Source organism: Gadus chalcogrammus, chromosome 3 (assembly GCF_026213295.1).
Source record: "Gadus chalcogrammus isolate NIFS_2021 chromosome 3, NIFS_Gcha_1.0, whole genome shotgun sequence".
NCBI classification, from domain to species: domain Eukaryota; kingdom Metazoa; phylum Chordata; class Actinopteri; order Gadiformes; family Gadidae; genus Gadus; species Gadus chalcogrammus.
The window spans coordinates 27556928-27583009 of NC_079414.1; the positions used below are offsets into that span (position 1 = coordinate 27556928).

Consider the following 26082-nt stretch of genomic DNA (forward strand, 5'->3'; position numbering starts at 1 on the left):
TATAACAATAGAAGACATTTAAACTGCTTATTATATAATCTGTATTGCATGATGTATGATGTAGTATGCTTAGTGTTGGGAAAATATCTGTATGTACATATTCCTGTATGCTGAATATAATTCTAGAAATTATTGTTAACGTTTTGTCTGCCAAAAATGGCTGTGAGATATTGTAGAGTCGTTCACAGCACAGAAGGATTATTGTTTAATGTGGACAGTCACTACACTGTAATAAATAAATAAATATAAATAATAATAATTAATAAATAAAACAGCCTTATCTGTATCTTTAAGAAGGAAAGGTTGGTCAAAGTCTGCATGTTTCATTATCCAATCTGCAGTCCGTCTGCACAATAAAATACTGGACAAGGAAAGGGTCAGCTTCATTGTACCAACAAAATAGACATAATAAAAAAGCTAGAAGGTGCAGGTTAAATTATTACACAATATCTTGTTTTTTTTAAAATTGTATGATGACTATATGCTCTGTAAGGTGACCTTGGGTGTCTTGAAAGGCGCCTCTAAATTAAATGTATTATTATTATTATTAAATGAGAGGCGACAATAAAGTGAGCGGGGTGAAGGTATTCAAAGGGAGTCGTCAGTTCATTGTTCACCAGTGTGACGGCCTTGGGTTGGCCAGATAGGATATGGGGGGGGCCAGGGTCATTTAGGGATAACGTCTTAATACTGACTGCCAAGCTGTCGTCTGTTTCAATCTGTATAAACCATTGATTATCATAAACAGAATGCAACTTGATATGTTGGCACAAAAAAAGACTAAATATCCAATCAAATGTAAAATAAACGAATTATAACACTAGAAGACATTTAAACTGTTTATTATATAATCTGTATTGCATGTTGTATAATGTAGTATGCTTTGTGTTGGGAAAATACCTGTATGTACATATTCCTGTATGCTGAATATAATTCTAGAAATGATTGTTAAAGTTTTGTCTGCCTAAAGGCAAACAATTAAGGGTTATACAAATGATGGTGACTGTTTATGAAATGTTTGCCCTGCTAGAATATTACTGCAATATCAACATTAAAGTTGAAGAATTTTTATTCTGTCTGTAGTGTGATTACTGGGACTACTGGGATGGACTGGGAAGGAGGGTGACTACTGGGATGGACAGGGAAGGAGTGATCTTTTTGGAAGTCAAGACTGGCAGAGCTCAAGTCAAACTCATTCACAAATGTGCCGTCATTTTTATACTTAATGTACAGTTTGTTCATTGTAGAGAAAATGCAGCAGTTGGTTACTTTTTTTATAAACCTCATTGGTCCAAACTGAAGTAATAATAATAATAATAATACATTTAATTTAGAGGCGCCTTTCAAGACACCCAAGGTCACCTTACAGAGCATATAGTCATCATACATTTAAAAAAAAAAAAATAAAAAAAAAAGACATTGTGTAAAAAATAAATAAATAAACATAAGCAATAAGAAATAAATAAAACAAAAACAAGACAAAACAAAACAAAAAAACAATCAAAACAGTGATCAGTTAGACGTTGTGTGCGAGTTTGAACAGGTGAGTTTTGAGTTGTGACTTGAAGGTTGTAATGGTGTCTGACTGTTTTATGTGTGGGGGGAGGGAGTTCCAGAGCCTGGGTGCTGAACAGCTGAATGACCGGGCACCCATTGAAGTGAGTCGTGATGTGGGGATACATAGTAGTCCAGCAGAGGTTGAGCGGAGGGAGCGGGAGGGAGTGTATTCTTGGAGGAGGTCGCAGAGATAACTGGGGGCTAGGTTGTGGAGAGCTTTGTAGGTGAGGAGTAGGGTTTTGTATTGGATACGGTAGTGTACTGGGAGCCAGGGAAGTTGAATGAGGACAGGGGTGATGTGGTCAGATGATTTGGTGCGGGTGATGATCCGGGCGGCTGAGTTCTGAATGATCTGCAGTCTGTTGATGAGTTTGGTGGGGAGTCCGGTGAGGAGGGCGTTGCAGTAGTCTATGCGTGATGTGACAAATGAGTGAACTAGGATTTCAGTGCTGGATTGGGTCAGTGATGGGCGGAGTCTGGCGATGTTGCGGAGGTGGAAGAATGCAGTCCGGGTGATGTTGTGAATATGGGGTGCGAATGAGAGGGTGTTGTCCAGGATGACGCTGAGGCTCTTGACTTTGGAGGAGAAGGGTACTGGGAATCCATCGATAATTATAAGTGGAGCTGGGGTGTGTTGTGATTTAGTGAGGGTGGATTTGGATCCGATGAGCAGGGCCTCGGTCTTGTTTCCATTGAGTTTCAGGAAGTTCCTGCTCAACCAGCTCTGGATCTCTTCCAGGCACGTGATGAGGGAGGTGGGGGGGATGGCAGCGGTGGCTTTGGTGGAGATGTAGACCTGTGTGTCGTCAGCGTAGCAGTGAAAATGGACCCCATGGTGACGGAGGAGTGTGCCCAGCGGGAGGAGGTAAGTGGTGAAGAGGAGTGGACCCAAGACTGACCCCTGGGGGACACCCAGTGAGACACCTGAACACCCAGACTTGTGGTTGCTTAGTTGAACAAATTGTTGACGGCCGGTGAGGTAGGATGTAAACCAGGAGAGTGCAGCACCAGTGATCCCAATACCAGCTAGGCGGTCCAGGAGCAGAGGGTGGGAGATGGTGTCGAATGCTGCGCTGAGATCGAGGAGGATGAGAATGGTGAGTAATCCAGAGTCGGCTGCAAGGAGGAGGTCGTTGGTGATTTTGACTAGGGCTGTTTCAGTGCTGTGTTTTGGACGGAAGCCAGATTGGAACGGTTCGTGGAGATTGTTAATGTCGAGGTGGGACTGTAGTTGTGCGGCAACCACCCTTTCAAGTGTTTTGGAGATGAAAGGGAGATTGGAGATGGGCCGGTAATGGTTAAGGTCAGTTGGGTCAGCACCAGGTTTTTTCAGGATGGGAGTGATGGCAGCCAGCTTGAGAGTGAAGGGTACAGTACCAGTAGTGAGGGAGGAGTTAATTATGTTGGTGATCATGGGGGAGATGGACGGAAGACAAGCTTTGACAAGGGAGGTGGGAAGAGGATCGAGCTGACAGGTGGTGGTTTTGGCTTTGCGGATGAGTTCTGAAACGGTCTGTTCTGTTACTAGGGTGAAGTCAGAGAGGGAGCTGATGAGAGGTTGGCCAGAGGTGATCATCCAGGGTGGGTCATCAGAGGGGGTGCGAGATGAGGCCAGTTGTTGGTGAATGGTGTTAATTTTAGAGCTGAAGAAGTCAAGGAACGCAGTGCATTGGGTGGTGGAAATATCTGGAGGGAGAGATTTAGGAGGCTGAAGTAAGTGGTTGACTGTTGAGAAGAGGACTCTGCTGTTGCCTGTACCAGTGTTGATGAGGTTGGAGTAGTATGAGGTTTTGGCAGTGGTGAGGGCATTCTTGTAGTGATGGAGGTGGTCCGAATAATTTGGACCACTGAAGTAATTTGGCGGTGTACAGTTGAGTCTTATTGTAGAGTCGCTCCAGTCGACGACCAGTGGCTTTGAGCTGGCGCAGATGAGGAGTGAACCAGGGAGCAGTGTGGGTGAATAAGACTGAGCGGGTTTTCTGGGGGGCCAGGGTGGTGAGGGAGGAGGAGAGGCAGTTATTGTAGTGAGTGACCAGGTCAGTCAGGGAGGAAGCTGGGGGAGGGTTGGGGTAGGAGCTGATCATGGTGGAGAGGTTTGTGTACTCAGAGGTTAATAAAATGAAAATGAACATATAACAACAGTACACATCCAGGGATCACACTGAACAGCAGGGAAGCTTCTGAACGCCTTGTCAGACTGTTCTTGGACTGCAGGTTTATCTCTAACTGCTCTGGAAAAAGCAGGTCAGGATGGCAGGAAAAGCAATTGTGTTGGTCTTATATACCACTGGCATACACCGCCAAATGACCACAGGGCACGTCGGGTTTTGTTCTTAAGCCTAAGAGTGGGACCAATATTAGTGTTAAGTTATAGAAATCGACCTAATTATTGTTCTATGAATCAACATTTTTCAATACATTTTAAAAGAATACCAGCTTATATTTTGTAAAAGGGTATATGTTTATTTAAAAAAATATTAAATTGGATACATTGAACAGCAGAATGAACATAAGACAGTGCTTGAAGGAGAACTCAGAGCAACATGCTTCACAATATACCAGGACATTGTTCACAATACAAAAAATAAGCATAACACACTGATGTACCTCTGGCACACAATAGACAAAAGATCTTTCAAAACACATTATTTAAAATATAGATCTAATTGATCCTCACTAGCTGAGAGTATTTCGTTTCATTCAATAAATGAGGAGGTTTCACCATATTACAATATATCTAACACATTGCTATATTGAGCTTTTGGTTATTCATAAATACTTGAATAAAGAAAGAAGGCACCAGTATCAAAGTACTTCTTTAATATAAAACGAGCCACTTCTAGGACCCAGATGTTCAGTGAGCCATCGTTTTTTTAACATTGTTTTCTCGTCACGTATTCCGAATATATTCCATTCTCCTGTGCACAATCATTAAACAACAAGCTGTTGATTCTTAGTTGTGTAGCAACCCCCACGCCATCCATTCTGTGGCTCACCAGGCTTGTAAATGGACCAAACGGACTGCATTTATCCAGAGCCTTTCTAACCAGTGGCCACTCAAAGCGCGTTACAACACTGCCTCACATTCACCCATTCATGCACCCATTCCCCCCCCGACGGCGGAGTCGCCCCCGCAGGGCGACAGCCTGCTGGTCAGGAGCAGTCAGGGGGAGGCGTCTCGCTCAGGGACACCTCCACACTCCGCTAGGAGGAGCCGGGGATCGAACTAGCGACCTTCTGGTTACCAGCCGACCCGCGCTGCCTCCTGAGTCGCCCCTCCCTCGGAGTTCGCTGGCGTTGTGCAGCGACCCCTCCGCCCCGCCGCCCCGCCGCCCCGCCGCCCCGCCGCCCCGCCGCCCCGCCGCCCTGTGTCTCCCCGGGCTACGCCTGTGGGCGCGCCGACCCCTCGCAGGTCTTCCTGCTGACGGCCTCTCGGACCTTCCTAAGCCGGCGCTCCGAGACGCTCCTCACGTAGCTGTCGGGCTGGATGACGGCCGCGCCGTCCCGCACCACGCCCATCACCAGCCAGGGGCCGCCCCCCGCCGCCGTCATGTTGGGGCAGGGGCAGCTCCAGTCAACCTCGGCCAGCGTCACCTCCAGGTGCCGGGTGTTGAAGAAGCTCAGGCCCATCTTGTCGTCGAGCAGCACCTCCTCCAGGCTGAAGCGGGCGATGCCCGAGTCCAGGTCCTGGATCAGCTCCGACAGCCGGCCCACGATGGCGAAGTCGCTCCGGCACAGGCTGGCCACCAGCTTCCCCCTGAGGCGGCACGCGCGGCATGGCCGCCGCCTCGCCTGCGGGCAGCGGGCCTCGCACTCCTTCCTGCTCCGGAAGTTGTTGGCGTTGCCGTGGCAGCCGCCGTAGGCGAAGGCGAGGCAGCGCTTGGCCGGCGGGTTCCACGCCCAGCGCGCCTCCCAGGCCGTGCACGGGCCCTGCACGGCGGCGAGGGCGCAGGTCCCCGCCCCCTCGCGCTGGCAGGACGCCCGGCACTCCTCGTACGTCTCGAAGCGGTTCCTGCTGTCCTCGCAGCCGCTGTTGGTGAACGCCACGCAGCCGCCGCCGCCGCCGCCGCCGCCGCCGCCGCCGCCGCCGCCGCCGCCGTCGTAGTACCAGTCCACGTGGCGCTCGCCGCTGCACGCCCGCAGGTTCACGGCGGCCAGGCAGTCGGCGGGCGAGAAGGGCCGGCCCATGGGCATCTCGGGGTCCTCGCCGAAGTCGTGCTCCGCCCTGCGGATGACGGACAGCGGGTAGTCGGCCCGCAGCGCCCCGGCCGCGTTGCGCGCCACGCAGGTGTACACGCCCGTGTCCCAGACCTGCGCGTTGTAGACGACCAGCTGGCCGATGTTGGTGATCACCACGTTGCCGTACATGCGGTCGGGCCGCATCACCAGGCGCCCGCGCCGCTCGCTCTGCTTCTCCCAGGTGACCTCGGGCTTGGGGAGCCCCAGGGCGTCGCAGTGGAAGCTGACCGTGCCCCCCACGTACGTGGACTGGGGGGCCGGGTTGGAGAAGAGGGTGGGGGGCAGGGCGTCCGCCAGGGGGGCGGTGGGCGCGGGGAGAGCCGTGGGGTCCCGGGGCGGCGGGCCGGTGGGGGGTCCGGCCAGGTAGAAGCGGCAGGCCACCTCGGTGAGCGTGGCGCCGCGGACGCAGGCCTCGGCGTCCATGTAGCAGCGGTTGAAGTAGGTGAGGCCGTCGGAGGCGCAGGTGAAGCCGGGCTCCTTCTCGCAGCGGTCCTGGCACTTGCAGACGGGCTGGCCCTCCCAGAGGTCGCAGGTCGCCCCCTGCTGGCTGCAGAGGAACCCGGCGCAGGTGGCGGAGCTGCCGTCCCCGTCGCCCCCGTCCGGGCTCTCCGGCTGTGGGGGGGGGCCGTCGGCGAAGCGCGCCGCGACACAGCTGCTCAGGCCGCACACGTTGGTGCAGCACTTCTCAAAGTCGGCGCAGTCCTGCGTACAAAAAGACCCGTTTTAAGTGATTCGGTGGTAATAACAATTGAAAGTCAATGCAAACAGTAAAGTCTAAGGTGCACCATAAGGGTTTTATGGATATCTTGAGACGGAGTTGTGAGATAATTCAATACATAGTGAAGCAGAGACTACAACTGAATGACTGGACTCTCCTTATAGTTAGCTGGCCATCACCCCATCACAGATTTAAAATGTTTTGCCTTTATGTATGTATGCGTGTGTGTGTGTGTGTGTGTGTGTGTGTGTGTGTGTGTGTGTGTGTGTGTGTGTGTGTGTGTGTGTGTGTGTGTGTGTGTGTGTGTGTGTGTGTGTGTGTGTGTGTGTGTGTGTGTGTGTGTGTGCGCGTATGTATGTATGTATGTATGTATGTATGTATGTATGTATGTATGTATGTATGTATGTATGTATGTATGTATGTATGTATGTATGTATGTATGTATGTATGTATGTATGTATGTATGTATGTATGTAAGTCAATGATTGCACTCCTGATCATCCCTGGAAGGAGGGATCTGCCCCACTCTGCCTTCCTCCTCTAGATTCCTTGCTGATGAAGGGAGTATTCTCTTGCCCTCTCGGGCAGTAGGGTCAGGGGGGGTCATAAACATACGGTCTGTTAAGCCCTTTGAGACTGTACCTCTGATTAAGGGCTATACAAGTTAAAAATCGAATCGAATTGAAAATAAATGCAAACAGTAAAGTCTAAGGTGCACGATAAGAGTTTAATGGATTTCATGCGGTAGAGCAGTGAGATCAAACAGATATATAGTCACCTCATCGACGTTGCATTCTCTCTCACAGGTGCTCTGCGCGTCCACCCACAGATTGCCATTGATCTTGTTGGGACAGACCCCCTGCTGTTCAGCCTTGGGACCTGCGACACTTGCTGCACTTTCGACGAACGCGTTTAACGACAGCATGAAGAAAAAAGGTAACCAAACGCCTCCAGAAGCACTGGAAATGTTTGCGCAAGGGACGTTTCGCAGTGCGTAAAGGCCAGTCGTACATCCCCTCCTCCGGACGCGAGCCAAATGGGACATTGTTGGGTCCTTTTGCACGATTCAGCCCCGAAACAGTTCCATAACTTCTTCTAACTTTCAGAGACCTTCTTCAAAGGCCATTCGACTTCTCTGCATAACCCAATACTTCACTGAATTACGATCGATAGATTAATTGATTACGGCTTGGTGTGGCAAAAACAGAAAACATAATCATAAAGCCATCGTGTGTTGAAGTCGTGTCCCAGACGAGCAGGATGGCCCGGGGCGACACAATGAGAGAAGAAAGGGATAGCATCGTCTCTCTGGGGGGCTCAGGGAGCGGGGTGGAGAGGGCAGCCCCCCTGCGCCCCCAGGGTCTGAACCTTTAGGAAGGAGTCCCCTGCGCCCAGCAACTGGACAAACATTGTAAAAACTGAAGAAGGAACTTCAAAGAAATTGTGCGGACCATGTTAGCAAGCTGTCCCCACGATTGGGCGATTCTGGAGACAAATAAAATGTTGTCCGTAGACAGCATTTATGGAGCGTCTATAAACCTGCCAATAAATCCTATCCCCCTATTTTTTTAAGGCATGCGTATGGTTGATTCAGTTTTAAATTCTCAGACTAAATCTAGCCTATTTCTTAGTTCTATTGAACTGAAAGTTTATATTCTTCCTGGGCAGAAGAGGGGGGGGGGTCGCCATGACGCGCAGTTTACCAGGGGGGCGGGAGCTAACCCGTGTTAAATAGTAATATAAAATGTTCTTTACCCCTGTCTTGTCTAGACTTTACGCACATCCTGCCATCACTCCTTTACCACACAGAGCTCACACGGGACGTCCCGCCAACAGGTGGGGAAACGTAACCCGATTCATCTGATCGCACTGTCCTGTTGTCGCGAGGTTATGAGAAGCAACTCTCGGTTTCTTTTCATTGGAAATGACCCCTTGACCTTTGGAAGACTTTTGACCTCGAGGCATTCAAGGGTCCCGGTGAACTTCCACTGACCAATGGGACATCAGCCACTAATTAATTCAAACTCACCCCCACTCACCGGGCAATACCGACCAGCCTGGCCCAACAATGAGGCCACCAGTTCCCACACATTGACTCGAAATGTCGATGCTTTATTTATGTTTATTGAGGTCATCTTTGTTACAATAGACCCAGTACTTTTTGGTCAGTTCCGTGTTGCAATAGTGCATCTCAAAATGCACTCAAAACAGGCCTATTGATGATGATTGATTGATTGATTATGCTGGTCTCATGGGAATGTCTTCATCTGATTCTATATGCCATGGAATTAAACGTCACGCAATTTATCAAACGATAGTTTCATTGCATGCCCCGACATGACAGCAAACTGAATATGATATACAGCCTAACTGACAAGCCTGTTGGCGTGGCAACATTGGTTTATATGTCTCATCCACTTTCTCATTTCACTTTCTATTAAAACAACACAAGTGTGGGTGTCCTGTTTCAGTTCCAAGTCAACACTAAGATATGAATAAAAGTGTCCCTCAAAATCAACAAAATACATTAAGATAAGCCCTGTGTAGGGCAATGTTTATCCATGTTGTTACTGGTTAGAATAAAGTATAACTTCCCAACGCAGACAGAGTCCACCCTGAAGCAAAGGACATAGCAATTATTGACTTTGTGAAATAAACTAATGTTTTGAGAATCTCTCAGAGAGACATGTGGAACTTGACCGGGAATCCTGACTTGGGCATCTTTATGTTTCATCCCTTTTATTTATTTTTGCCATATCGATTGTAATTAATACAAAATAAGTATAGTTGTAATACTTCTTAATGGCAAAGTATGGAAGAGGATTAGGGCCACATTAGAAAAAAAAGGTGGCGAGTTCTGAGTTTAAAGTCAGAATTCAGCCTTTAAACTTAGAACTAAAAAAAAAGTATGAAATATGGCCCTGAAATGCCTTTTATGACAGGCTATAAATAGAACCCATCCTGATGGAAGGTGAAAACGAATCCAAGTACAAGTGATGAAGCCGCATAGACACAAAAACACTTTCTCCAAAGACATTTTCTTTTATTAACTTTCCTTTATAAGAAATGCAAATGTCTTGTGACCCTGTATATAAACTGACTTCCAACCTTAGGAAGGCCGAGATAAAGATTCAGTTTATGAAAGTTGGACAGTTAAAAATGACCATGTTAAAAATATTTCTAAAAATCCAATTTTCAATCAGACTTAAAAAAAAAAATAAAAAAAAATGATGGCACGATAATGAAAAAGTTGGACATTTCTGAAAAACGTTTTTTAAAGTATCTTAGACATGGAAAGCTGGGCCTGTGCGTTACGGTTGAGTAGAGACCTACAGAAGCCCACATCGATCAATCCAACCGTTTGGCCGCAGTGTAGCATTGAGACCCAGAATACACCTGTGAGGAACAGGTACAGGTGACCTGTGACCTGTCTGTGGGCAGAATGGTGAACAGGTACTGGTGACCAGTGACCCGCCTGTGAGCAGGTACTGGTGACCAGTGACCTGTCTGTGATTGGTCGACAACAGGGGTCGGTTTGACACGTATTAAAAGGGGTGATGTCATGCAACAACACCCCTTTAACCAATAGGAATGAACGGAAGCATCTGAAGAGGTAAATAAAGGCATCTAATAATTATTCCTGGAGTCCCCAGGCTGCCGTTAGCATAAATAACACGTAAACGAAAAAAAGTAAAGTTAATGATACAATACATTCAAAAACACAGAATTCCCCAAATTCAACAACACAGGACCGGTTGTTCAGAGAACGACCAAACTCATCCATACAATCATCATGTGATCACAACCCCCCCCCCCGCCCCCCCCCCCGACAGGGTCCATCCATCGGAGCGTTGACGGGCGCACACACACCGCCTCTCAGTCCCACCAGCACCAGTAACCTCCCAGTAATCCACTGGGATTCTGAGAGGCCCTCCCAAGATGGCCCCCGTTCTGTAGAAAACCTCAAACCGATCCGCTCCATGTCAGCGGCCAATCAAAGAGCGTAGCCCCACGGCAGTACTCCCAACGCAGGCTGCGATTGGGCCCCGAGCCAATCTGGCAACCCTGGCTGCAGCAAGCACCCCCTCCCACCCCGGTGGCACTACGACCCCCCCGCCCCGACAGGGGGGGTCGCCCACCACCCCTAGGATATCTTGCAGTTCCCCTTAGAGGACGAGGAGGAGGAGGAGGCGGAGGAGGAGGAGGTGGTCTTCGGGGGGCTTTGGGGGGGCTTGAAGGACTTGGAGCGCTTCAGGCTGTTGCCCTTGCTGCCGCCGCCGCCGCCGCCGCCGCCACCGCCGCCGCCGCCGCCCGCCTGGCTGGCGGTGACGGCGTAGGAGCGTCCGTGCATCATGACGGCGTTCATGCCGTTGGCCATGGAGAAGGAGCGCAGGCGGGACTTGATGGCCACCGGGAGGGGCAGCTTGTCGATGAGGTGGACCGGGGTGCAGGAGACTATGGAGCGACAGCAGAGGTCCTGGAGGCTGAAGACTGGGGGCACAGGGGACGGGGGGACGTTAGAAAGGAAATATCCACCCAAATAACCATATTTGATCAAAGACGAGTTGCTGGAAGACTTGGTGTGGGCCGCGAATAAAGACAGAAGTTCAGCCCTTAACCTTTTCACGGTCATTTTGTTTTCATCGTTTGACATACATCGGGATGGATCGCGATAGGATTGTCTCAAAATATATCGATTAGGGATCGACCGATATATCGGTCGGCCGATATTATCGGCCGATATTCGCGGTTTTTACGTGTATCGGTATCGGCCGATACGCGGCCGATTTTCGCCGATATTTTTTTCGCCAATTTTTTTTACTTGTTCTACCTCTCCTGTTTTTACTATTTGTTAAATATAGTTTTTTATATTGAAGTTCAATAAATGTTCCTTTTTTTTAATTGAGACATTTGTTATCAGTGTAATTTTTATGATTGAGGGAGCAAAAAAAAAGAAATAAAAAAAAGTAGTATCGGCTCTAAATATCGGTATCGGCGTATCGGCTAAGGCTGATGAAAAAATATCGGTATCGTATCGGCCCTAAAAAATCTGTATCGGTCGATCCCTAATATCGATCATGGCAGAATGGCTGTATATTATCGGTATGGCTTGCCATGTATCGTGTACAGTATGATGAGGTACCCTGTAACCCTCCCCCCCACAGTAGGCCAGCATAACAATAAACCGAGGGGATCATCACCTCGGTTGGGCCTCCAGAACTTCTCCATGCCGTGCCTCATCAGCACTATGCGCGACAGCTCGGTGAACGACTCGATGACGTTGAAGTTGCACAGAGGGCTGACCTCGAAGAAGGTCATGCTGTTCTTCTCGGCGTAGGCGCGGGCCTGCTCCGTGGGCACCTGCCGCTTGAAGGCCAGGTGGAGCCGGTTCCCCACCAGGATCTTGGGCACGCCGGGAGCGTGCTGGACGAGGACGGGAAGAGGAAGGGTCTGGTGTTAACGTTGACATACACAAAGCTTTGAGGAGACACTGGAGTACAGACACAGTGCGGGAACAGAAAGCCCGGTACTGGGATGTGTGAATCACATCCCAATTGAATAAAATTGAATTGAATCAGGAGCAGAGTTGGATTTACCTCATCGATCTCTCGGATCCAGCGATCGATGCCATCAAACGACCAGCCGTTAGTGATGTCATACACCAACAGGATGCCCTGAGAACCAAAGAGAGTAGTCACGAACCATTAACGTCCTCAGAACCACATTCTGATCCATGTTCAGTAGGCTGGTGGTGTAGAGGGTTCCTACCTGTGCACCACGGGAATATGACCTGAAGATGGTGCAGAACCTGCCTTGCCCAGAGGTATCCCTGTCAAGACGGTCACACGTTAACACAGGGGTTCATCATGATTCAGTGAGGCCTCTAAGCGGCGAGATGTGGCTCAGGAGGTAGAGCGGGTTGGCTGGTAACCAGAAGGTTGCTGGTTTGATCCCCGGCTCCTCCTAGCAGAGTGTCGAGGTGCCTCTCTGAGCGAGACGCCTCAACCTGACCGCTCCTGACGAGCCGGCTGTCGCCTTGAAGTTGAAGCTGACTCCACCGTCGGTGTGTGAAAGTGTGGATGAATGGGTAAATGCGAGGCCATAATGTAACACTTTGAGCCGCCACTGGTTAGAAATGCAGTCGATTAACCATTTAAGCGCTTTAATATTCTTACCAGAGCTCTAACTTCACTCTCCTCCCATCCAGTAGAATGGTGGTGGTTTTGTAGTCGATACCTAAAGAGACAGAATGAGAATAATGACAAAAGGCTTTAACACAAATCACACTCACACATATCAGTCTCACACATATCACACATATCACACACACACACACACACACACACACACACACACACACACACACACACACACACACACACACACACACACACACACACACACACACACACACACACACACACACACACACACACACACACACACACACACACACACACACACACACCTCACCGCTGGTGTAGGCGTACGGGGACTCGGCCGAGCCATCCTGCAGGCTGTCCAGGATCTCCCCCTTCCCCACGTCGCTGTCCCCGACCAGCAGGAACTTGAGCAGGTAGTCGTAGCTCTTGACCGGGCTGCCCTGGGTCCCCGTCATCCCGGGGCGCATCTGCTGTTGTTCACCCAGAGCCCCTGGCCCTTCACCGTGTGCTAACCACCAGACACAGCTAGGCTGGAGCTAGCCGAGCCGGGGCTAGCTAATGCTAGCCGAGCCGGAGCTAGCTGTAGCTAGCCGAGCCCTAGCTAGCTTGGGCTAGCCGAGCAGGAGCGAGCCGGAGCTGGCCGGAGCTAGCCGAAGCTAGCCGAGCCGGAGCTAGCTTGATCCAGCCGAGCCGGAGCTAGCTTGAGCTAGCCGAGCTAGCTGTTAGCAGTCGCGTCCTACGTCTCCCCGCTCCTACCGAACACAAACATCTCGATCCATGCCTTCTCAGCTGTGATCCACGAACCGGGTTATACTTGACTAGGTTAAGGCTAGTTAAAACGCGGTCTATGAGTCAAAATAACTTGTGATATCTGAATTATGAGCTATTCTGCCCACAGAAAGAATAAGAATTAAACCCTGGTCTCTGCTGTTTCCGCTCTCCACCGGATGTTGTCTTGGTGTTGTTCTGCAGGAGACGGAGCGGAGGAAAAACAATAAAAAAAACGACTCAAACAATTCGGAAATAGTCAATGCACTTTTCGTTTTTATTATTATATGTACGCGTTCTGTATGAAAATAAACGTTTTAAAAATATATAGATGTTTTTTTCTTTGGGGGGGGCGCATGCGTGCGCATGCAATTATATTAGTGACATCCCATTTTTTTTATACTTCCCTTTTTCGCGCATGCGTGCACATGCAATCAAATAAGAGATATCCCATTGGCTATTGTTGATTAGGATTACCTGCAGATGTGGCAATTAGCCTCCATTCCACCATATAATTAACAGGTGAACATGTTTGTTATTTGTGCAAGCTGGTTCTAGCATCACATTATGGGAGAGTGCACTTTTGCAATGCTGGTGCGTGGTGTCCTCTTTTGTTCCTTTGCTCCTGGTTATACCTTCAGCAGCAATGGGTCTGAGCTGTACGGGGATCCAGAACTAGAATGGAAGGCCGTGTCCAGAGCTCTCGTCGAGGAGATGCTAATCAAGGTGAACCCCAGGGTCCGGGTCCAACCACCAAGCCCTGACTCCAGGGTCCAACCAGCACGACCTGACTCCAGGGGCCAACCACCAAACCCTAACTCCTGGGTCCCACCACCAAGCCCTGGCTCCGGGGAGCCACCACCACTCCCTGACTTCCTGCGGGTCTCAGCCGCTGACGACTTCAAGTCCCTCCTTCTCCCTGACCCTGGTGCCAGAGTGGTGCCGGATGAGGTAAAGCGGATTCTAAACCCGTTTCCATCAATCGGAGTCAAATCAGTCCATACTGCCCCTTCAGACCTTCTGCTGAAAGTCGTGTGCTATATAAACCGAGTCTATGTGAGGGTCTCGAAGTCTCTGTTCACCAGAAGGCGAGCAGACAGGGGGCTGAAGTTGGGAAGATGTCCTGTGAACCGAGGGGATAGTGACTTTTACTACTTCATCTACCCGCTGAGGACGCGTCTGTGTGGCTTCACCATGGCGGTTAGTGGAGTTACCCTATTAAACCGGTACACTTCTGGTACACGGTGTGTGGTTTATACCCGTCTAAACGGTGGGACTAGAGTCTGAACAATTTACCTTAATTCCAGCTACTGCCCGACTTCCTGTCGGTCATCACGACGCTTCGCTACAATCCTCCGGGTGAAGTCCTGTGGGAGCTTCCATTCACCGTCACCATTCAGTGCAAATTTCACAGGTCTTATGTTTTTAATTGATTCATTATTTTGCTTTCCTGCATGGCAACAAGTGACCCAACTCATTCTTTTCAGCACTTGCCTACATTTAAATGGGACTGCATTGATGTAGAGCTTTTCTAACCAGTGGCCACTCAAAGCGCTTTACAATACTGCACAACATTCATTCACACATTGACAGCAGAGTCAACCACGCAAGGCGTGGTTGACTCTGTTGGGGGGGGGGGTGTGTCTTGCTCAAGGACACCTCGATACTCCAGAGCAGGGGATCGAACAAGCAACCTTCTGGTTACCAGAAAACCCGCTCTACGTTCTGAGCCACATGCTGCCCCAATTGACAATTGCTATACGTGTGTCTATCTACATGCAGTATTTGTGCTCAAACGATTATTTTGTCTGTATGGACTTTATGCAGTGCTGAGTGCGTCTTTTCCTCCTAGGTTCCACCACGTCTACTCCAGTGGCTTCGTTCCCAACCTGATGGGCGGAACCATCTCTAAAAGCCTGACCTTTGGCACAGGATCTCAGCTCATCGTTAAAGATTGTAGGTAGCCCTGACAACTGGCCAAAGGTTTAAACCTGGGTAATGTATATTAAAGAAGAGATAAGTTGTTGGTTCGTCGACCAATGTCTTGGTGGTACTGATGCTAGTGTACTCTTGACCTTAAAACAACCTTTTCTTACAAGGTTGTTCTCATCCTTAGAACAAGGATTGTGCTACACATACTAAACGTAAAGGGCCAGCAGCTACTTACTCTTAAAGGTTTTCAGCTTCAGGCCAGGAGCTGATGGGCCCCCAGACCTACAACCTGGGAGACACCATTTACTTCGAGGCCAGTCTCGTGGACGGCCTTGACCCAGATCAGAGGCTGTATGTGAACAAGTGCTACATGACCGCCTCTGAAGACTCCAGTTCAAATCCCCAATACGTGGTGATCGATAAACTTGGGTGAGGCTTGTCCTGTGAGAAGGTATTTTCTTGCTTGATTGGAACCAGACAAGTAATGCACTCTTTCTTTTGACTTCAGCTGCATGCTTGCTGGCAGGATTACCTATGAGAACAGGTTCATGACTGCAAACTTGAAGAACTCTGTGAACTTCGCAATCAGTGCCATGATCTTCAAGGAGCTGCTAGGCTCAGAAATACCAGCTGGCCAAGAATTCATGGTATAGCCGGAAGATGGATGCACTCTTGGGCATCGTGCTACTGACACCTGAATAACCTTAATTTCATTCTCTAGCTCTACATGCACTGTGAGATCGCTCGTGGGCCCACGACTGCAACGACCACCAGGAAATCCTGCAATTATGTAGATTCTTTGCCGTAAGTTGCTTTCGTTCATGGTTTGCATCAGTGCTCCCGGCTGAATTGAGTTTCCCTAATTTAAATCGTGCCTAATTCTAGCCGTTGGCGAGATCTTTATGACGGAACTACGGTTTGCCGCTGCTGTAGCACGTCCTGTGGGCCCGCAGTCAGAGGTGAGTTTATTCAGTGTTTCACTGGTGCCAATGTTCACCTGACTTTCGATCAACATTTGACTGTGGAATATGCATGCCACTACAAATGCTTTTTCTACTTCAAATGAAGATGCTTTCATTCCTCCTCTAAACAGCTTCAAACACCTTGTACACCAGCACTGCCCTGGTGCTCGATACTCTTGCTCTGGAACCGACTTCTAAGCTCTGACTTCTTAATACACCTGTCTTTTAATTTGGTTTCAATAAAATGATTACCTTTGACAATAATTATGCATTTTTTGTGTGTTAAAACCATATAGTATTTAATGTAGCATCCGAGCAGACCTCAGTTATTCCAACTGCATCCAATTCTCTTGGCTTATGAGCGTCGCCATCTTGTCATAGTTTGACTCCGCCTCATTTCCTCTACCCAAAAAAGGGCATTGATGTGATGGCTGGTAATACGCCCATCTAGGCAAGGCAACTTTATTTATATAGCACTTTTCATACACAAGGCAGGCTCAAAGTGCTTCACATATAAACATTGTCGTACAATTAGATAAGTAAAAGAAAAACATATGCAAAGAAATGGGTAAAATAGAAAGTTAAAAAGGCATTTTTGTATTAAAATAGAAAATAAAGGCAAAGTTATTTTTAGAAAGTGCAATGTACTTAAGAGTTAGCAGAAAGCTATAGCAAACGTAGTCTTCAGTCTTGTTTTGAAGGTGCTCAGAGTTGGCAAGTCTTGAATCCTCTGGGAGTTTATTCCAGCTATTTGTTGCATAGTAACTAAATCCTGCTTTCCCATGTTTTGTGTTTACTCTGGGGATAATTAATAGATTGGTCTCAGCTTCTTAGTGGTCTAGAAGGCTGTGGAAGCATATCAGTTAAATATTTTGGGCCTAAACCATGTAGGGATTTATAGGTTAGCAACATGATTTTAAAATCAATTCTCTGACCTACAGGAAGCCAATGTAACAATGTCTGTGTCTGTCCTCTCTCTGTCAATTTTATGTCATGAATATTCATTAATATTTTTTGTACCAAAACAGACTCAGAGGGCAGTCATTGCTATTAGTGATCAACGCAAAAACGATGAACTGACTAAGCAATATAACACGAGTGTGAGTGGGGTTGTTAGTTTATTTTAATTTTTTTATTGGGGGGGGGGCGCCAGAGGATCAGGGTAAGGTCAGGGGGGCCAGAGGTCAGGGGGGCGCCAGAGGATCAGGGTACGGTCAGGGGGGCGCCAGAGGATCAGGGTAAGGTCAGGGGTCAGGGGGGCGCCAGAGGATCAGGGTAAGGTCAGGGGGGCGCCAGAGGATCAGGGTAAGGTCAGGGGTCAGGGGGGCGCCAGAGGTCAGGGGGGCGCCAGAGGATCAGGGTAAGGTCAGGGGGGCGCCAGAGGATCAGGGTAGGGTCAGGGGGGCGCCAGAGGATCAGGGTAAGGTCAGGGGGGCGCCAGAGGTCAGGGGGGCGCCAGAGGATCAGGGTAAAGGTCAGGGGGGCGCCAGAGGATCAGGGTAAGGTCAGGGGGGCGCCAGAGGATCAGGGTAAGGTCAGGGGGGCGCCAGAGGATCAGGGTAAGGTCAGGGGGGCGCCAGAGGTCAGGGGGGCGCCAGAGGATCAGGGTAAGGTCAGGGGGGCGCCAGAGGATCAGGGTAAGGTCAGGGGTCAGGGGGGCGCCAGAGGTCAGGGGGGCGCCAGAGGATCAGGGTAAGGTCAGGGGGGCGCCAGAGGTCAGGGGGGCGCCAGAGGATCAGGGTAAGGTCAGGGGGGCGCCAGAGGATCAGGGTAAGGTCAGGGGGGCGCCAGAGGATCAGGGTAAGGTCAGGGGGGGGGGCGCCAGAGGATCAGGGTAAAGGTCAGGGGGGCGCCAGAGGATCAGGGTAAGGTCAGGGGTCAGGGGGGCGCCAGAGGATCAGGGTAAGGTCAGGGGGGCGCCAGAGGATCAGGGTAAGGTCAGGGGTCAGGGGGGTGTTTGCTCAAAAAAAGTTGAGACAACTGCTGGAACTGGTCATCCTATTCTTATGGTCAAAGATTTCTAAGACTCTTGAATCACTCGTAGTGTATCGAACAGTATTTCTATACAGTAAGAGTGAATGGAGAGACTTAATTTACTGCAGTGCACATTGTAATGTTTTGTTCTGAGAATGGAGTGGCTGGCCTGAAGGTTTGAAATCATTACCAATACATTTTCTATTCAGTTCAACTTTACATCAACACTGTTGCCTATTCATTCCGTTTCATACCAATGGTTAACCGTGCTCATCAAAGAACAACATTTGCATTCACTGAATAAATAAAAAGTGGTAAAAACTCACAATAGTCTACACTTTCTTCAGACAGGAAGTTCACACCTACCCTAAGAAACAATTTCTCAGTTATGCATGTAGTTCCTATTTTTGTAATAGACGTAGGACACAACTTCCCCTTGCTAAAAAACGTTTCCCAGTTATTTTGAATGACTTCAATGACCTTTTTCCTGTCTACCAGCGCAGTAGAGTGATGGTGTAATTCTGTAATTTGAAATACATAACCATAACAGCTAACTTCCTGCTCTGAGAGATAATACTATACTGAAGTCACTGTCCAGCTCTGGTCTTTGGATGAATGGTAAAACATACTGGCCCTCATTTATCAAACGAACGTAGAAATGAGCGCAAATCTGAACGCATGATTCATCTTACGATAGGACCCACGTGAGATTTACGAAACCTTCGTATCACACCAATCCCAGCGTACGAAGGATCTTGCGTTGATAAATACGGCGGCTGAGATCGATCGTAATGAACGTGACACGCCCATATAAACACGTCTTCAGAAGTCTCGCCCCCAACTTTTACGACATGGAGAAACGTCCAACGGTAAAATAGAGGAATTTTTCCGAGACCCAAATGGAGACGCTCGGGTCACTGGTGGATGCGAACCGTCTGGTTTTATTTGGCAGCCTAAAAGCTGGCAATAAAGGCCAGCAAAAGAATGCTATATGGAAGGAAATAACTGTTGCAGTGAATATTGTTTCCAATGTTCGTCGGGCTACGGAAGAGGTTTGTTAATTAAATTAATTAAATAATAAATTAAATGTACAACTTCTGTTATCCAGCTTAAAACATTTCACATATATGCTATTGTTTGCATTCCGTTAACGTTATTTAATTCCGAATAAGGTGAAGAAAAAATGGTCCGACATGAAGCTCATCACCAAAAAACGTGTTGCGGGTATTTCACTGATGAATAGTGCAGCACAAGTAGCCCATGTTGCACATCTGTATTAATTACTAAATAAATTGGAATTAGCCCAGCCGTTCAAACAATTACAATCAAGTCAGCCCTAATTAAAAACAGTATTGCTATGAAAATAATTAGAATGTGACAGGTGAAATGTTTATTCAGCTGTCTATATAAACAGGAGCTTTGCCAAATAGGTGGTCGAGTCGCAGCGATGGCAGATCTGGCTCTGTTAGAGGACCTCAACGCACGTCTAAGACGAGAGAGAGTTTTTCGAGACCGCGCCGATTTTTTTATGGAGAGCGATGAATGGCTCTTGAGTCGTTTTCGTCTCCCAAGGCATCTCCTGATGGAGCTATGCAATGCTTTGGAGCCACAGTTAAGGCGAGAAACTAGGCGACCAAACGCAATACCTGTGCCAGTGCAGGCGTGCTCTACCTTGGGGTTTTTGGCCACCGGGACCTTTCAGCGGGAGATCGGGGACAGGTCTGGTATTTCCCAGCCAAGTATTAGCCGAACCATGCCAGCAGTTTTGGCAGCTATACTGTCCCTCTCTGAACGTTATATTAAATTCCATACACTAACGATCAGCAAACTGGAATCAAACGGGATTTTTATGCTATTGCTATGTTTCCAAATGTGATTGGTGCGGTTGATTGTACCCATGTGCGTATGAAGCCACCATCTATTAATGATTACGCGTACATCAACCGCAAAAGCTACCATTCAGTTAATGTTCAGATTATTTGCGATGCCAGAATGTCAATCCTGAACATGGTAGCCCGATGGCCTGGGGGCACGCACGATTCTTTTATTTTCCAAAATAGCAACGTTGGGCATCGTCTACATCAGGGCGCACTACATGGTCAGAGTCATCTCGGTGAGTTACGCTGCAGTCGCACTGCACCGGCCTCCTCCCGTTTCTTGCTTGGCCGGCTTCACAGCCGCAACACGTTTTTTGGTGATGAGCTTCATGTCGGACCATTTTTTCTTCACCTTATTCGGAATTAAATAACTTTAACGGAATGCAAACAATAGCATATATATGAAATGTTTTAAGCTGGATAACAGAAGTTGTACATTTAATTTATTATTTAATTAATTTAATTAACAAACCTCTTCCGTAGCCCGACGAACATTGGAAACAATATTCACTGCAACAGTTATTTCCTTCCATATAGCATTGTTTTGCTGGCCTTTAATGCCAGCTTTTAGGCTACCAAATCAAACCAGACGGTTCGCATCCACCAGTGACCCGAGCGTCTCCATTTGGGTCTCGGAAAAATTCCTCTATTTTACCGTTGGACGTTTCTCCATGTCGTAAAAGTTGGGGGCGAGACGTGCTTTTATATGGGCGTGTTACGTTCATTACGATCGATCTCAGCCGCCGTATTTATCAACGCAAGATCCTTCGTACGCTGGGATTGGTGTGATACGAAGGTTTCGTAAATCTCACGTGGGTCCTATCGTAAGATGAATCATGCGTTCAGATTTGCGCTCATTTCTACGTTCGTTTGATAAATGAGGGCCACTGTGAGAGGAATGTTTACGAATGTGTCGGGCCCTACAAAGTAAAAACTGAAGAATGTGTCGCAAACAAAGAGCGAGTGCCTAATGCACACAGACTCTCTAACATTTGTTAGAGATGCACTCTCTTACACAAATCAAGGCTAACCAAATTCCTCGGCCACAGGCCTCTGCATTTGAATGGCCTTTTGCATGTCTGCTTGTCCACAGCTGAGCTTTAAACTAACTCCTCTTTTCCTTCCAATGAATGATCTATAACACCATTATAAATACAATTATTCCTTGACTCTTCACCTCAAAGTACAAGTTAGTAAGTGACGGTATTGCTCCAAGGCCTTGTTTCAAAGGGCTTCCCTAGAGAAAGGTGAAGGCCAGGTGTGCAGGTGGGCGGGGCCTGGGCACAGGTGTTGTGGTCCGGCCAGGTGGAGACGGCCCCAGGGCCAGGACGCCATCATACTCTTGAATCTACAGGACGGGAACGAACGAGCAACAAAAACCAGCAGTAACCCTCATCAGAGAGACCAAGTAGGCATTGGACTGTTTGTGGATATATTGAATCAACTAGAAGAAAAATAAGAATATAAGGTAAGTCATTGTTTAGTATACTTTCTTTTTACACTTTGTTGCAGTCCCTTTTGAAAGTGAACTCAGTGCTAATCTTTAATTGATATAACAATAGTCCATATAAAGGGACCAATAAATAAGTTATAACATTAGACTCATTTACTATTACTATAGTATCTAGTAATTTAACTTTCATCAAAAGGGACTTACATTTTAATAAATGTTGTTAAGGAGCACTCACACACACACACAGACACACACACTTAATACTGAGCCTACCCAGTAATGAAAAATATTTTCTACAGTTTAACTACTTCTGTATGTATTTGTTTTAAAACTGTTGCATTGGGAAGTTTAAAATTAAAACCCCCTAGTGGTTAAAAATACATTATACAACGGGGGGCCTAAATCCAGCGATCTGATTGGTTCCTAACTGTTGTATAATGAGCGTATACATAACTGCTATGACCCACAATCATTTTGTGAAAGCTTGCATATCACTCCGCGCCTGGAAGTAGAAACAGTTACAAAGTAAAAAATATGTTGAATGATGGAGAGGGCGTCAATGTTGTTACTCCGGGAGTGAGCAAGGCGATAGAGAGACTTACGAAAGCTTAGGCACACGGCGAGTGAACTGCCTTGCCCCCCCCCCCCCCCCCATTGCTCACTGACTCCTTCTAAAAGTTCACAGATCCGTCTGGACACCCAACACCCAGCAACACCCAACAGTCTCCCACCATGGATAAGTTCAGAATGATGTTCCAGTTCCTCCAGTCCAACCAGGAGTCCTTCATGAATGGCATCTGCGGCATCATGGCCCTGGCCAGCGCGCAGATGTACTCTGCCTTCGAGTTCAGCTGCCCCTGCATGCCCGAGTACAACTACAACTACGGCATCGGCCTCCTCTGCATCCCGCCCATCTGGTTCTTCATGCTGGGCTTCGTGGTCAACAACAACGTGTCCATACTCTCCGAGGAGTGGAAGCGGCCCACCGGCGAGCGCAGCAAGGACCCCGCAGTGCTCCGCTACATGCTGTCCTCCATCACGCAGCGATCGCTGATCGCGCCGGCTGTCTGGGTGTCAGTCACCCTCATGGACGGGAAGAGCTTCCTGTGCGCGTTCAGCGTCGACCTGAACCTTGAGCAGTTCGGGAACACCACGGAGATCCAGGGTTTGTCCGAGTTGGAGATGCTGAAGCTGCTGGCCAAGATCCCGTGCAAAGACTTGTTCGGCGAGGGGGAGCTCAGAGTGGCGGCGTCCCAGTACATCAAGTGTATCTCGCAGGTAGGTGCAGTCGATCCAGGACCCCTTCCTGCTATTTATAAGCAACGTCTTTCAATAGCACTTTGACGGGCTGATGGATTTGAGCAAACCATAACCCTCAACAAAGAGGGTTTCCAGATTGTAATCGTGTTTCAGTAACGAGGGTTTGTGTCTAGACCTCAGCGGTTCCCTTTGACCCTGACCTTGTCCTCTGCGCTGCGGTGAACGGGTGTTGGGGCGCTCAATGCTTTAACGAGTGTGTGTTGCAGGCATGCGGCTGGCTGTTCCTGCTCATCATGACCTTCTTGGCCTTCATGATCCGCGCCATCCGGCCGTGCTTCACCCAGGCCGCCTTCCTGAAGACAAAGTACTGGTCCCACTACATCGACATTGAGCGCAAGATGTTCGACGAGATGTGCAAAGAGCACGCCAAGAGCTTCGCCAAGGTGTGCATCCACCAGTATTTCGAGAGCGTCAGCGGCGAGATGCAGCACTTCCACCACGACCGCGAAAACCTGGAGGGCGACGAGGAGGAGGCCAACAAGAGGATGAGTGACAACGAGAAGCTGATGGGCATCCGGGCGCAGGATGACATGAACAAGGTGCTCTGGAACTGGCACAGCTGCAAGCCCAAGCTGGCGCTGAGGAAGGACGCCCCCGATGGAGAGGATTGCGAATTCCTCCTCAAGAAGGATGCTTACGGCGTTCCCTACGGCGTTCCCTACGGCGGTCCAAGCGGCCTTCCGAACGGCGGTCAAAATGGTGGTCCGAATGGTGGCTCCAACAGTGGTTTGAATGGTGGTTTTAACAGCGGCGTTCCCAGCGGCGGTCCCAACGGCTTCGCTAACGGACACGCGCCCGACGGCGGAAAAAAGGAGTGGGCGGTGTATTACAGTCGTGTTTGATCGTTTCCAAGACAGAAAGAGAAAAGAATTGGTCGGAAACGTTCAAAATCGAGCTTACTAGAAAATAAATAGGCCTTGTGATAGGAGTTGCTCCGATACCAGTATCGAAGATTCCTCCGATACTGCCTTTAAGTATCTGAGAGAAAGCAAGTCTATGCGGCGATCCGAGACCATCACATGACCAGCTCATTTACTACAAAGGCAGAGAACATCACAATCAGTTTAGCTTAACTACAAGAATACAAATGCATTATTAGGAGAAATGTGAATTATCTATTTCTGAAAAGAAGATTGTCGATAGTAAGTGACCCGACTATACATCGCTGTCACCGTAAGGGAACCCTTCGATAAGAACACGGGCTGTGAGTAGTTACGACGCTAGATGCTGTATCGGTTTACACTCTGTATCAGCCGATACTCAAGTTCAGGAATCTGAATCGGTATCGGGAAGGAAAAATTGTCATCGGAATATCTCTAATCGTTGTCATTATTCTTTGCAACGTTTGTACCTTACATCTGCAATCTGTGAATATGTCTGTTGAAATATCCATTGAACAACTGAAGACCCACTAGGCCAGCACTCGGCCATAAACTCGTCCTAATTGCCTTTCTGCATTGTGTTCTGTGGGCCTGCCCATCAGGGTATTGGCAGCGAGCCGGTCTCCTGAAACACTTAGTGCTGCTCGCTTTGCAGCCTTTTGGATGCAATCACTCATTTCCAAATGCACATAAAGTGCCTGCACAATATCTTTTACTTTTTATTCTATGTGCGTGTAAACAATGTTTTTGGTGTTCATTATAAAGGCTCAACACATTTATGAATATTGGTGTTTTTATTCATATATTTTCTAAGGAGTACATGAATGTGGATTTCGTTTTTTGAAGGTCAGCTCCCACAATTGACATGTTACATTTTCTTCGTTTTGCCTTATTTTTAGTGGTTCGCACATCAGAGGATTTTGAAGAGGGAATATCTCTTAAATCTAAACAAAGTCAGCTCACTACTTAATCCTCCTTTGTTGCAGATCTCCTCAGACAGAGAGAATTAGCAAAGCAGACAAGAAACATCTGCTATGTGCCTCAAAGATAACGTGAGAATTCTCAAACAACTTAAAGGGCCAATCAGTTGACTGGGACTCATGGGGGAATACAAGGAATCAGAAGGGCCTTTTAGTCCATCCAAGTTCAAAGTAGCAATCAGGCTTTCTGAGGACAGGTATGTTTTAAAGTGTGGCTATAGTTGTAGTGGGACTATCAGTGCTCTTAGCTAACAGGTTTTAGTTAGCCTTAAACAGTTTGGTGGAAGTCTCAGAGGGGGGGGAGACTTTTAAGTAAGCTTCTTAAAAAGCCAGAAGGACAGTTTAAGAACCAACCAAGCTGATAAAATCTGCTTTAAACTCCCTCGCCATCAGAGACACTGACTCAATTCAAACTTACAATGTGTTAAGACTTAATATTATTTTGAACTCCCCAGTGCCCTTTGAGTCAGTAGTCTTATTGATATCTTATGATGAACAACATGTTGGACCACAGGAACTACTCTAAGGGTCAAAGGGAACCGATACACACACACACACACACACATGCAGACCCACACATACACACACACACACACACACGCAAACACAATCCCACACACACACACACATACACACATACATACAAACACATGCACAGATACACGCACGCAGAAACACACGCACACACACACACGCGCACACACACGCTTGAACACACACACACACACACACATGGCCACAACTCTGTTGGAGTCCCTAAGTTTCGGTTTATCCGCCTTTAGTGACATCACTAAACGTAACCCTTTCATGTCTCACCCAATGAGTATTAAGAATCATAAGAGTTATTCTGAATAACAAACAGAAGTCGAACCTGAAGTTTGAAAACCGACGTGACATGCAATAGGAACAGGCCCCGACTACAGAACCAAAGCTTGTCCTGACTAGTTTTCACTTTTGTCACAGACTTATTGGAGGTTTGAAATAAATGTACTTTTAAATATATAGCACTTTAAGGCCATAGGCCACTCAAAGCACTTAACAATACTGCCTCACATTCAACCATTCATGCACACATTCACACCCCGACGGCGGAGTCAGCCACGCAGGGCGACAGCCAGCTGGTCAGGAGCAGTCAGGGTGAGGCGTCTCGCTCAGGGACACCTCCACACTCAGCTAGGAGGAGCCGGGATCGAACCAGCAGCCTTCCGATCACCAGCAAACCCGCTCTGCCTCCCGAGCCACAAACACTCTCTGTTA

General features: G+C 48.1%; 4 protein-coding genes across 4 annotated transcripts; 2 read left to right on the top strand and 2 right to left on the bottom strand.

Annotated features, from left to right (window-relative positions):
* Positions 1-4938: 4938 nt before the first annotated feature.
* Positions 4939-7439, bottom strand: wfikkn1 (WAP, follistatin/kazal, immunoglobulin, kunitz and netrin domain containing 1). Its single transcript, XM_056587335.1, has 2 exons — positions 7293-7439; positions 4939-6498 (listed from the first exon to the last, which is right to left on the bottom strand). Exons 1-2 carry the CDS (start codon positions 7437-7439, stop codon positions 4939-4941), a joined length of 1707 nt encoding a protein of 568 aa, XP_056443310.1.
* Positions 7440-8633: 1194 nt separating this feature from the next.
* LOC130379998 (ras-related protein Rab-40C-like) lies at positions 8634-13710 on the bottom strand. The gene is made up of 6 exons (XM_056587176.1): positions 12989-13710; positions 12691-12751; positions 12284-12344; positions 12112-12189; positions 11716-11938; positions 8634-11005 (listed from the first exon to the last, which is right to left on the bottom strand). The coding sequence occupies exons 1-6, from the start codon at positions 13143-13145 to the stop codon at positions 10659-10661; spliced, it is 927 nt and encodes a 308-aa protein (XP_056443151.1). The 5' UTR covers positions 13146-13710; the 3' UTR covers positions 8634-10658.
* Positions 13711-13971: 261 nt separating this feature from the next.
* Positions 13972-16604, top strand: zp3c (zona pellucida glycoprotein 3c). The gene is made up of 8 exons (XM_056585760.1): positions 13972-14646; positions 14754-14860; positions 15299-15402; positions 15630-15807; positions 15887-16025; positions 16100-16182; positions 16264-16337; positions 16472-16604. Exons 1-8 carry the CDS (start codon positions 14014-14016, stop codon positions 16543-16545), a joined length of 1392 nt encoding a protein of 463 aa, XP_056441735.1. The 5' UTR covers positions 13972-14013; the 3' UTR covers positions 16546-16604.
* Positions 16605-22376: 5772 nt separating this feature from the next.
* On the top strand, positions 22377-24606 carry LOC130380194 (calcium homeostasis modulator protein 1). The gene is made up of 2 exons (XM_056587389.1): positions 22377-22922; positions 23171-24606. Exons 1-2 carry the CDS (start codon positions 22377-22379, stop codon positions 23804-23806), a joined length of 1182 nt encoding a protein of 393 aa, XP_056443364.1. The 3' UTR covers positions 23807-24606.
* The last annotated feature ends 1476 nt before the right edge of the window (positions 24607-26082 follow it).

Coding starts and splice junctions, on each gene's coding strand:
- wfikkn1 (XM_056587335.1), bottom strand. CDS start 7,439: ATGCTGTCGTTAAACGCGTTCGTCGAAAGTGCAGCAAGTGTCGCAGGT. Junction 6,499..7,292: donor GAGAATGCAACGTCGATGAG/GTGACTATATAT, acceptor TTTTGTACGCAG/GACTGCGCCGACTTTGAGAA.
- LOC130379998 (XM_056587176.1), bottom strand. CDS start 13,145: ATGCGCCCCGGGATGACGGGGACCCAGGGCAGCCCGGTCAAGAGCTAC. Junction 12,752..12,988: donor CCCGTACGCCTACACCAGCG/GTGAGGTGTGTG, acceptor CTGTCTCTTTAG/GTATCGACTACAAAACCACC. Junction 12,345..12,690: donor AGAGTGAAGTTAGAGCTCTG/GTAAGAATATTA, acceptor CCGTCTTGACAG/GGATACCTCTGGGCAAGGCA.
- zp3c (XM_056585760.1), top strand. CDS start 14,014: ATGGGAGAGTGCACTTTTGCAATGCTGGTGCGTGGTGTCCTCTTTTGT. Junction 16,026..16,099: donor CAGCTGGCCAAGAATTCATG/GTATAGCCGGAA, acceptor TTCATTCTCTAG/CTCTACATGCACTGTGAGAT. Junction 16,183..16,263: donor AATTATGTAGATTCTTTGCC/GTAAGTTGCTTT, acceptor GCCTAATTCTAG/CCGTTGGCGAGATCTTTATG.
- LOC130380194 (XM_056587389.1), top strand. CDS start 22,377: ATGGATAAGTTCAGAATGATGTTCCAGTTCCTCCAGTCCAACCAGGAG. Junction 22,923..23,170: donor ACATCAAGTGTATCTCGCAG/GTAGGTGCAGTC, acceptor TGTGTGTTGCAG/GCATGCGGCTGGCTGTTCCT.